Source organism: Leptopilina boulardi, unplaced genomic scaffold (assembly GCF_019393585.1).
Source record: "Leptopilina boulardi isolate dan_hultmark-lab unplaced genomic scaffold, ZJU_Lbou_2.1 LbouV2_224, whole genome shotgun sequence".
In the NCBI taxonomy this organism is placed as follows: Eukaryota; Metazoa; Arthropoda; class Insecta; order Hymenoptera; family Figitidae; genus Leptopilina; species Leptopilina boulardi.
Genome location: NW_026137779.1, coordinates 900,339 through 913,128, shown reverse-complemented (window position 1 = coordinate 913,128; position 12,790 = coordinate 900,339). Strand labels below are relative to the sequence as shown.

At 30.1% G+C, this 12,790-nt stretch overlaps 1 protein-coding gene across 3 annotated transcripts in view; it reads right to left on the bottom strand.

Annotated features, from left to right (window-relative positions):
- Window positions 1-12,404, bottom strand: part of LOC127279898 (transcription initiation factor TFIID subunit 7) — a 203,819-nt gene extending 191,415 nt beyond the window's left edge. The window contains exons 1-2 of one of the 3 annotated variants that reach the window (XM_051302555.1): window positions 12,297-12,404; window positions 12,069-12,205 (exon numbers count right to left, since the gene is read on the bottom strand). In XM_051302555.1, coding sequence (XP_051158512.1) covers window positions 12,069-12,164 — 96 coding nt within the window. In that variant the 5' untranslated portion in view covers window positions 12,165-12,205; window positions 12,297-12,404. Of the gene's footprint in view, window positions 1-12,068 lie in introns of all 3 variants that reach the window. The other 2 variants (XM_051302556.1, XM_051302554.1) reach the window with 2 other exon arrangements.
- Between the last annotated feature and the right edge of the window lie 386 nt (window positions 12,405-12,790).

Genomic DNA, 12,790 nt, shown 5'->3' with positions numbered 1-12,790 from the left:
AATCGCTTTATTTTTGCCATGTTTTTGCTTGCAGCTGTACGATTTAATGTTGAAATAAGACATCGTTTTTCGGAAGTGGGTCACACTCATAATGAGGGTGACTCTATGCATGCTCTTATTGAAAGGAAAAGTAAAGCCATTTCGATTTTTTCTCCTGCAGATTGGATTACTATTATTAAAAGCGCGAAATCCACCAAACAACCATATGTAGTAATAGAGGTACAGCAAGAACATATTTTTGATTTGAAAGATCTTGTAAACAAGCAATTTTTGGAATTGGATGTAAAGGGAAAGAAAATCGCTTTGTCAAAAATCCGCGAAATTTGTGTAAAAGGCGACTGTGAAAATACTGTATTGTTTAAATATGATTTTACTCAAGATTACAACTAAATTTGTATAACGCGAGGTGTAAAAGGGCGGCCTTTGAATTTAAGGAGATATGAATTAAAACCAGTATATACGGACGCATTGCCAATTGAAAAATCCAAATTCAAAGATTTAGAAACTTTGTGCAAAACAGGTGCAATTCCTTCAACTAGGCAGGCTTTTTATAAGTCGTTAAAAACGACTAATAAAGCAGATGACGACAGTGATAACGAATAATTTTAATAATAGAAAATATTTTAATAAAATATTTTATTATTTGGAAGCATGGGGTTATTCCGGAAGATTGGAAAATTAGTATACTTATGCCATTGCATAAAAGTGGAGACAAGAATGTGTTGAAAAATTATAGAGGAATATCACTTCTTCCTTCAGCTTATAAAATCTACGTGGAAATATTGAGAAATCGTTTGGAAAAAAGTACGGAAGAGAATGAGTTGCTGCCAGAGACACAGGCGGGTTTTAGGAGAAAAAGGTCTACGATGCAGAATATTTTCATTCTGAATCACCTTGCTCAGATGACGGCAACTAAAAAAGATTATAGATTATTTGCAGCATTTGTGGACTTGAAATCAGCTTTTGATATGGTTAACAGGGAGAAGCTATGGCAAGTACTTAGAGATATGTCAATTGAAGAGCATATAGTTAAAAAATTAGAAAAAAATTATGAGAAGACTAAAGTTATGGTGTGCTCTGAGTCCGATTCTTTTTAATTTGTACATAGCGAAGATGGATAAAATATGGAAGGAAAGAAATATAGGAGGTGTTAAGATAAGAAAAACTAGAATTTGGTCATTAGAATATGCGGATGATCTGGTATTACTAGCAAAGAATAAGGTTGCGTTAGAAGCAATGTTGATGATCCTAAAATTATTTCTAAAACAAAGATCTGTGTCTTTAAATGTTAATAAAACTAAAGTATTAGTGTTTAATAAAAAAGGGAAAGAAAAGAAAGAAAGATGGAAATGGGGAAATGAATATATTGAAGAGGTAGAGTATTTTAAATATCTTGGCATTACTTTCAGTAGATTATGTGACTATAGGGAACATTTGAAGAAATTAGAATTTAAAGGTAAAATTGCGGCGAGACAAACGTGGAGTTTGGAAGAAAGAATTTGTAAAAATGATTTTAAGAAAAGAAAAAGTTTAATGGAATATTTAATATGTAGTGTTGTAACGTATGGAGTAGAGATTTGGGGTTGGGGAATCAGAAAAGAACTAGAAAAGATCATAATGGACTATGTGAGATGGATTTTAGGTTTGGGTTTTTGTACACCAAGGTACACTATTACATGGGAATTAGGTATGAAACACATGAAAGTATTTCGGGTTTAAGATCACTTAGGTATGAAATTAAAATTCGTGAGGAAAAGGTAGGAAGATTGGTAAAAGAATGTTGGGAAGAAAAAAAGGAAAAAGGATGGAATGATTTTAATGGAAAGGAAAGGGAAAATTTTTAAAATAGGTTTAGGTTAGGTTTAATTGAGGTACAGAATTTGATAGAGCAAAAAATAGATTTAAAAAAAAGAATAAAGGATATTTAATGGTCAGTTCAGAGACAATTAGAAGGAAATAGAATACGAGAAGCGAGATATAATAAAAGATTTGAGACAATAAAGGAGATCATTGGACCAGCGAAGTACTTACATAATGTGAAAGGGGGTGATTTCTTACAGTTAATAGCAAAAGCGAGGTTTGGAAATTTAGAAAATTATAATAAATACTGGCTTACAAAAGAAGAGAGAATGTGTATTTTTTGTTTTAAATGATGGGACTCTTTTGAGCATTATGTATATGATTGTGAGATAGTGAGTAAGTGGTGTGAAAAATTAGGTGGTGATAAGGTATACAGGGTTAAGAAGTTAACTGATGATAGTTGTAATGAATGTAAAATAGAAATTTGCAGGAAAATTTGGCAACACAAAAATGTTAAATCATGTTAAGTTTGGATATAGGTGTCGCGTGAACAACAAGTTTGTTATATTTTTAATATATATTTTTTTAATTTTGTATTAAACCAAGTCCACTTCTGGGCCGAAAGGCTGAAGCTTAATTAATACAAAAATAAAATATTTTATTTGTGTCTTAATTTAAAAATTATTAACAGTAAACTATAAGTAGTATTACGCTCAGAAGACTGTGTTTTACATTACGCATAATCAATGTGATATCTGTCAATTTTGTGATATTGTAAACTAAATTGCGTCTATTACATAAGTGTTAGTTTTTGTTTATTGAAATTTATGACTGTTGTTTCATCGAAGTAAATTTTACTATTAAATACTTAAATTTAATTCATATGTTTTAAATATTATTATTTACTATCTTTCTTAACGAACGATAAATTTAAAAGAAAAATTTTATTATTGTTTATCGCAGGGGTTTAAAAATTATTAGTATACTACCAATTATTATAAGTTTCATTTTGTTTAAAAAAAGGTGATCAGGGATGGTACAAAATGTAACTGCGACACTTGTCTCTAAAACTAAATAAAAAATTTGAAACAATAATATACAGTGTCGTGAATTATAATAATTTCTTATTTACTTTTATGAAATGTAAATTGTATTCAAATTTTATTAATTATTTATTTTATTACTAATTATTTAATTAACATTTAAAAATTTTTGCAGCTTTATTTATTTACTTACAAAATATAAATAATTTAAAGTAGTCAATTTTACTTGTTTCATTTATGAAATAAAAGTTCATTTCTTTTTGACTAAATTAAAGTTATATTGTGGTTCATTAAGCATATTTCTGCATAAATGAAATTGAAAATTTTCAATCTCAATTAAAAAATTTTCAATTCAAGCTTAATTTAAACTTAAACTGTATTTTAAAATAATTTACTTGAAGTATGAAAATTAATTTAAACAATGATAAGTATTTGCATTGTAATTGAATAAATTACCATAATTTTTTAATTTTGTTTAAATTTAACAAATTATTTATGAATTAATACTTTCATATTATTTAATATGAAATAATAGAATATAATCATAATTAAATAAGTAATTGAATAAAATACTAAATTGGAAAAATTATATTTTGTAAATAAAGTTCAAAATTTTTATGATTTCTAAGTATCAAATGCTAAGAATTTCTATTTTTTTTAAATAATAAAGTAGTAATAGTAATATAATTCAATATTACTAATCTTATATGTTTTTTTTAATATATGTTGTGGAATATTGAAATTCTGAAACCATTTTTAAATCACTCCCCAATGTTTAATAAGCGCGTTCTCAAAATGCTCATTTCACAGTTACTACATTATACAGCGGCTCTGTAGAGTTGAGACAGAATACAACGCGTCGTTCGAGTTGAGACAGTTTTCACGAATGTCTCAGAGTTACTACAAAATACAGGAGCTCGCTAGAGTTGAGATAGTGTCGTTCGGAGCCATCGATATATAGAATCAGCAGTGGGATTCCGTTAAACGTCGGCACTAAGTAGAGCTGCTCTATACAGGGTGTTCCAAAAGTATGGAAACTGGCAAATATCTCGAAAAGTACGAATTTTTGTAAAAAATGTTCAAGAGAAAAGTTGTTGCAAACAAAAAGATGTACATCTTTGAAACCAAAAAATTAGGCCCGGAGCCCAATGTTCTAATCCTGTGACCACAAAAACTCCAAAAGATGCGATTTTATAAATTTATTTATTTGTCAAAAAGTGTCGAGTCCAATCCCAGACATTGGGCCCAATATTTTTTGGCTTTTGTACTACAGTTTAAACCCAGAATTTCATAACGATTTTGAAATGGATACTGAAAATTAGTGGGTTTTATTTAAACAATTTTTTTTAATGTGGGCCTCACATTGGGCGGCGGAATCTTACATTGGGCTCTATGCCCAATTTGAAAATTAGCTTCCAATTTCTAAGCCTGTGATCTCAAATTCCCTCCAAGATGCGATTTTTTAAAATTTATTTAGCTGTTGATAAATTTTTGACCCAATATCTTAGATTGGGCCCAATATTTTGGGCACTTATACCACATGTCTGAACGCAGAATTTCATGGGGATTACGAATTTGATACTGAAAATTTGTGGTCTCATTTAAGAAAACCACTTTTTTCATTGTAGGGCCCAACATTGGGCTCCGGGCCCAATTTTTTGTTTTCAAAGATGTACATCTTTTTGTTTGGAACAACTTTTGTCTTGAACATTTTTTACAAAAATTCGTACTTTTCTAGATATTTGCAAGTTTCCATACTTTTGGAACACCCTGTATATAGCGCTATAAGGAGCAAAAATACGAAATTTTTTTTAAACATTTATTGTGAAGGATATTTATCATCATGAGAACATTTATCTCGAAAGCTCATATTGAGCAAAATTCTACTTTATTGACCAAGTATATTGCTTAGAAGTACAGTATTGAGACGCGTCAATGACAAAGCTGCTACTTAAAAATATCAAGAAAAAGAAAAAAATTGAACGAAGAGTGAAATAGAACTAATAATAAATCCTTAGTTTTGATTTACTTGATAAAACCAAATGAATGTAATGCAAACCGTTAATTTACATTTAAAACACAAAAATGTCGATTTCTCGAAAAAGGGAGCAGCTAGGATTTCAAATTTTGCATATTCTGAACCTACAAGAGAACCAGTAAAAAAATCCACAACCCGATTTTGGATCCATTTTCATTGCATTTCTTTTTCCTTCAAAATTATCGTGAATACGAATATATAAGAATGAACGAGACTTTATCTCTCCGGAACAACCCAAACTATTTTAGTATGTCCAAGAGTGGTATTGGTATAAATTTTATGTGCTATTAATGTCGCAATAGTTGTTTTACTAAATGAGTATGTAGTTTTTATACGAAATTAGTGAGAAATTTTTCTCCATGCAGGTAATAATTTGTTTCTCCCTTCATTACATGAAAAGCTATAGAGAAAGTCTAAAACTGGTGAGGAAACGCTTTTGGTATCGCTTCAGGTAACGCATGTCTTTTCTTCTCACACCAACAGGGAGAGAAATAGATGGTAAGAACTCATGATCTTAAGATGGTAAAAAGTAGATGTTATCCGGGACCATCATTATGCTACTCGGTACTGTCAAAGATATTACAAAAAGTATGGTTATGTCACCCACTACAATCAAGATGTTACTCCATACAATATATGGTAATGGAAATATGGTACCTGGTAATATCTAGATAGTAACCCCGTACCATCTATTTCTCTCCGTGAAGGAATATAACATAAGAATGTCTTTCTCCACATAATTTGCCTATTTACTTGTTTCATAATAAACGAAGACATAAATGAACATGTACAAGAAGATGTACCAAATATGGTGCCAGAAAATGTACATGAACCTGCACAATACATTCATTTTCTTGTATACAAATATTAAATAAATTTTTTTGTACAAGAACTTGTTCCAAATTCTGGTGCAAGAAAATGTACATGGTCTTGTACAAGTTTTTTCAACCGGGTAGTGTTGCGTGAGACTTTCTCACGACGCAACTGCTGACAGGTTAAAAATATCTTTAGGGGCCATACTTAAATTACGTAACGGTTTTAAGAGCTAGTTCAACACCCCCCCCCTATGTAACGTTTCGTAACGCAATATGAAAACCCCCCCCTCCCCCCTCATTGTACGTAATAATTTTTCTAATATTGACAGGGTATTCTTAAATATTTTTTATGGAGAGCATTTTTGTGACCATAGGTAGAAACTGCATTTAAGAAACGATAAATTGCTTTATTAAATTTATAGCAACAATGTATTACATATTATATAAAATAATAAATGACGTATAAACTTTTATGGAATAATACTACAACGTAGAACACTGTCAGTCTTTGGTGAACATTTTTGGGCTCAATTTAACACACATGTTTATAATATTAAAAAAAAGGTCATTTTTATGACGGAAAAGAAATTGCATATTTTTATAATAGTATAAAAAAAATTAAATGTATAAGGCTCACATTTAAAAGATGAATACTTTTAAATAGAACTGACGCACAGGTCGATAAGAAACGAATATAAACAAAATAATGGAACAAACAGCTATCTTCAGCTGAAGAAATTAATTCCAATGAATTTATTAAAGAAACTAATCCAACGAAATCTGGGAATACACATTGACATGCACCTGTAGCACTGAAATTCACTCTTATGTTGGACTCACTGTTTTTACAAACATTAGTTGCCGATTCCACTCACCAGAGTCGCTAGAGGCAGCTTCCGTAAATAAGCGCCAAATTTAATTTCCAGAAAATTTTATCAGTAAATAAATTTTGTAATTCGTTTCTTAAAATAAAAAAAAAGTACGTACAACCATCCAGCAACCCCCCTCCTCCCTACTGTAACAAAGTGTAACAGCTATTCGCAACCCCTCCCCCCCCTGTCAGCCGTTACGTAATTTAAGTATGGCCCCATTAACGATAGCTTAAATTCTGTAGGTTTGGTATACCAAATTGTAAAATTTTAAACTAAAGATTAAATTTACTATAAAATTTTTTTCATCACATAATGGAATTTTAATAAAATTATAATATTTAAAAATAATATGGAAAAACAAACAAATATCGGAGTTGTCCGCTTTACGTATAAAGCCCCTAACGTGAAAATTTCAAACCTACATTTAACCAAATGCTAAGAGTTTCCATGCAACTAATTTCACACTTTCAATGAAAAATAAAAGTACTTAAAGTTTTGTTATTCTAACATACAATAACATGTTTTCAAAATATTGAACAAAAACAATTTTTTTAAATCTTAATATAATTAATTTCAGATACTTATGTGGCATTCTATTTTAAAATTATACCCCTAGTAAACAATTGACGATATAAGACAATTTTTAAATAATTATTTCTCCTATTTAATTAAATTAAATTACTTTTGCAATGAGTAGTTTCGAAAGAGAAATTTCTAAACTTTATTATTGTAAAATAATTTTCTTAAAAAATATTTAATTACCCGTGTGGAAAAAGCCACGATCTTGCCCTCAATAGTTCGGGGCCCCCGGCGGGGGCCCATGAGGGCTGATCCATATGGCGAATCCATGAGGGGCAACGTAGGGGCCCCGCATGGATCGCCCTCATGATCGATTAGCAAAATTTTCTAAGTCCAAAATTCAAATATTTTTTCATCAACAAAAAATGAATGTTTCCAATGATTCAAAACAACGAAAAACGCGTTTTTAATAAAAATATATTTACACTTTTTTGAAAATAACACTCACACTTATGGCAAAATAGATGAGGGCCATCGTAGAGGCCCGCATGGATCGCCCTCATGATCGATTAGCAAAATTTTCTAAGTCCAAAATTCAAATATTTTTTCATCAACACAAAATGAATGTTTCCAATGATTCAGAACAACGAAAAACGCGTTTTTAATAAAAATATATTTACACTTTTTTTGAAAATTCACCTGAGATGATTCATGATAATAATCATAAAGCATATAATTAATTATATTTTATAAATTGCATTTGATTGGAAAATATAATTTAATATCTTAACTTTAACTAAATGATGTTAAGCACTTTTCTTTGTTAGGTATTTTTTAAGTTTAAATATCATCAAGAAGTTAGCATTCGTTTTGAAGTATCGTGCGTAGCGTAGTTGGTAAAACGTTAGACTCATAGTCCGTAGGTCGTAGGTTCGATTCCCCCCATGCGTCAGATTTATTTATTTCTCAGGTTTGCGTTTAATCATTAATTCTATGTATGAATTAATTGAAAAATGAAAATATCCGTTAATAGTATGCATAAATTACATATTTTTTAATTAATTAATTTATTATTACTTTTAATTATATCCGACAGTTAATTAATTAGAACGTTAATTAATAAATTCAATTTGAGTAAGAATTTAATTTAAAATTGAATAATTATTACACTGAGAGACCGTTTGCACCGCATCAGAACTACGTGTGTGACTGCAGCGCCACTATAGGTTTTGGTGCGCTGCATTCTAAATTTTGTATCGTGACTGCCCAAAAATGAAAATGAACCTTTCGGCCGTCAATTTTTTGGACAGCTACGCTCCAAAAATTGTACGGCTGCAGACCAAAAACGTAGTTTCATAGCTGACCGCTAGAATGCTCCGCAGCCGTCTGTCGAAAGTCTGTTACGGTGCAAAAGGTCTCTCAGTGTAAATAAATATGTTATTTATTCATAACTTAAGCTTATTTATTATTAATTAACTTTTATTATTAATATTATTGATTAAAAAACATTATGGCAAACTTGAGGGCAAGATGAGGGCAAACGTGAGGGCCCATAAGGGCGCCCTCATCGATGAGCATGTCGTTTCCATGAGGGGCCCCTATGGATCATCCATATGCGCCCCTCATGGCATGAGGGCGATCCATAAGGGCCCCCACTGGGGTCCCACATCACTTTTCCACACGGGTAGTATAAAAAATTTAGTTTGAAGGTTTTTCTAAATATCTCAAAACACGTTGCTTCTGATTTTGACAAAATCTATGTCGACAGAATGCTTAAAAATTCTATTTTTTATTTCTGTAAAGTTTATAATAGACATTTTAGAGAAATTAATTAAAATTCTCAGACGTTTCAGAGGTTGAAACGGGTTGAAATTTGTAAGATTTGAGTACCACCGTTTGAATACAAAGGTTTTTGTTTTTACGATCTTTAATATCAAAGAAATAAGGTAAGGTTAATGAAAAATAAAAAAAAGGTAAGAAAACAGTATTTATCACTGTTTTGTCACGGATTTACGAAACTTCAAGCAAATTGCTATTTCCTCGCCACGGAGGCAATTTTTCTCGTTTGATAATTGAGGCATTTCATATGAGAATACGGGGTCATGTCTCGGATTTTTCTCAAAATTCGGTAAATTGTAGTGATAGTGGTGCTAAATAAGTGTACAAATTTTGAATTTGAAATTTTCCTACTAAAAATAGAGAAAAAAATTGTAAATGTTTTTGACGCAGAAGACCTTAAACTTCTAGAAAAAAATTATTTTTTAAAAAAAATATTACTTTTTAAACAATTTGTTTATAACTTTTAAACATGTTCTTCCTCATTTAGAAGTGCGAAAAAAATCATGAATATTGTTTAAGTCATAATAAATCGATAGTTCAATTTTTGAGATTGTATTATTTTTTGTTTTCGAGATATTAATTAATTAACTAACAAAAGTTAATAAAAAATGAAATATTTTACGAACAAATAAAATTAGAGTAATTTTAAAAACACCATTAGAATGCTTATCAAAATCCGCATCCAACGAACCATATATGAACTATTTCTGATAAACGGGTGTGAAATTAATAATTAATAATAAAAATTATTTAAATAATTAATAACATTTGAAGAAATGAAGATAAATCGTCAATTATCTTTTTTTATTTGGAAGATCATCTAATTCTGTTAATGTAAATATCTCGAAAAATATTAAAAATTTCAAATTCAAAATTTGTACACTTATTTAGCATCATTATCAGTACAATTTACCAAATTTTGAGAAAAATCCGAGACATGACCCCGTATTCTCATATGAAATGACTCTATTATTTATTTCAATGCTAGAAGCCATTTAAAAAACAGAAAAATTGCTTCCAAGTCGGGGAAAGCAGTGATTTTGATTTTTTTGTCACGTATTTCCCGAAAATCTCGAAATTTCAAGTAAATTGATATTTCCTCGCCTCGGAAACAATTTCTCTGTTTTTTAAAAGGCTTCTAACATTGAAATAAATAATTAACAAACACGAAAAATTGCTTCCGAGGCGAGGAAATGGCAATTTACTTGAAATTTCGAGATTTTCGGGAAATTCGTGACCAAAAAATAAAAATCACTGCTTTCTCCGACTTGAAAGCAATTTTCCTGCTTTTTAAAAGGCTTCTAACATTGAAATAAATAATTATCAAACACGAAAAATTGCTTCCGAGGCGAGGAAATGGCAATTTACTTGAAATTTCGAGATTTTCGGGAAATTCGTGACCAAAAAATAAAAATCACTGCTTTCTCCGACTTGAAAGCAATTTTCCTGCTTTTTAAAAGGCTTCTAACATTGAAATAAATAATTATCAAACGAGAAAAATTGCCTCCGAGGCGAGGAAATAGCAATTTACTTGAAATTTCGAAAATCCGTGACAAAGCAATGATAAATACTGTTTTCTCACCTTTTTTTTATTTCAGCTTCTGGAGGGTTGAAAATAAAAAAATTTCATTGATGAGAATTAGAATCCTTAACTTTATTTTTTCGTTGAATCAACGTTGGTAACTTCAGTTTCATTAAATAAGTGATTCTCAATTCATATAAATTTCAACCGGTTTTTTCATGTGAAATGTCTGAGAATTTTAATTAATTTTTCAAAATCTTCTAAAATGTCCATTATAAACTTTACGAAAATAAAAAATAGAATAGGGTCAGTTGGGGTAAATGGGGACAGGGAGTAAATGGGGACAAGAGGTTTTGGAGCTTAATTTACAGTTTTAAAATTAAGTTCAACGTCAATATTTTAACCTCATATCACCTGCAAGAGGTTCTGAGTATTGCCAAGCTTCTATCTTAACAATTGGCAGCAAGATAAAAAAAGTTATCGCTCAATGCATAAAAACTTGAAAATCAAAGTCAAACAGTTTCAGTATTTTGTCTCGCATTTCAAAGAAAACAGACTTAAAAATCTTACCAAATTTTTTTTCTTATTCCTTATGACCCCTATAACAGAAATTCACTTGAATTTTTGATTTTTGTCAATTTGGTTAATAATGGCAAGCTGTCCCCATTTACCCCAAAAATTCGAAAACTCAGGGTAAATGGGGACAGCTTGCCATTATTAACCAAATTGACAAAAATCAAAAATTCAAGTGAATTTCTGTTATAGGGGTCATAAGGAATAAGAAAAAAAATTTGGTAAGATTTTTAAGTCTGTTTTCTTTGAAATGCGAGACAAATAACTGAAATAAAAAAAAAAATAAAAAAAATTTAATTGGTTCAACTATTATATATCTACCACAAAATTTTTTCAAGTTTTTTCATCCCTTAATACAGTAATATACTTTAGGAAACTTTTTTCTTAAAACTTTCTTAGAAACTATGCAATCCCCATTTACCCCAAATTTTATGAAATTTTCTAAATTTTGGGGTAAATGGGGACAGTAAGTTTCATGCATTTAAAGCTTATCTAAATTTTTTTCTGCTGCATAAAATTAATCCTGAGAACGTAAATAACAACTTAAAAAAATATAAACCCGCAAATATTACCTTTTGAAGGAAGAAACTTACGTGACTTGTGAAAAATAGAGATTTTGTCCCCCTTTACCCCAACTGCCCCTATTTAAGCTTTTCTTCGACATAGATTTTGTCAAAGTCGGAGACGTGTTTTGAGATATTTAGAAGTTTAACCTTCAAACTAAATTTTTTATAATAATTATGTAAATATTAAAAAAAAGAATTTTTTACAATAATAAAGTTTACAAATTTTTCTTTCGAAACTATTCATTGCAAAAGTAATTTGACTCAATTAAATAGAAGAAATAACTATTTAAAAAATGTCTCTTTTTGTCCATTGTTTACTGGGGGTATAATTTTAAAATAGAATGCCCCTTATATTTAAATTTATTTATGCTGTATTGTTAATCTGAAAATTTTATTCTAACATTAAAAATGGTAACTTATTAAATCTTTACTGCTTAACAAAAATTAGTTCCAAAATTTATAAATGCAAAAAAATTATTACCTCTGGCAATCGAAGAATAAATTGACTTTCTAGCTCTACAGGAGTATCAACTTTTGATTTAAGATCTGAAATATTAGTTTTTGACATTTCAGGCATTGTCAAAATTCGTGAATATTAATGAATCAACTACCTGAAATCTTAAATATTATTAGAATTATTATTTTGTTAATTAAATCAAAGTCTTTTTCTTATTTAGTTATTTGAAATTAAAGCAAAGTATAGAATTACATGTAAACAAAACTATAGAAACCATAGAGTTTCTTCCTAATATAGAAACTATAGAGTTTAAAAACAGGGTGAGCGAGTGAACATAAGATTTACCAAAGAAGACTATAAACAGGAGGGATAACTTGAAAGAGGTAGTTCAAGTGGAGTGGGAGAAAATTCAAGATGGACGAAAGACGTTCGACCACTGAACTTTATATATCTGGAATGCTGTCTGCCATCATAGAGCGGTCAAGGCCTGAGCAGAATAGAAACGTAACCGGAATCGTAATCGCAAACGCAACCGGAAGAATGAGTTAGAGAAGGATAGATAGATTGTTTGTCCTTCTCTAACTTATTCTTCCGGTTGCGTTTACGATTACGATTCCGGTTACGTTTCTATTCTGCGTTGGCCTTCACACCTCGGCTGCAGGAGCAGTTGCCCATGGCAACCGTGTAAGAGTAAGAGAGATAGAAGATTTTCCATCTCTCTTACTCTTACATACTTGCCATTAACA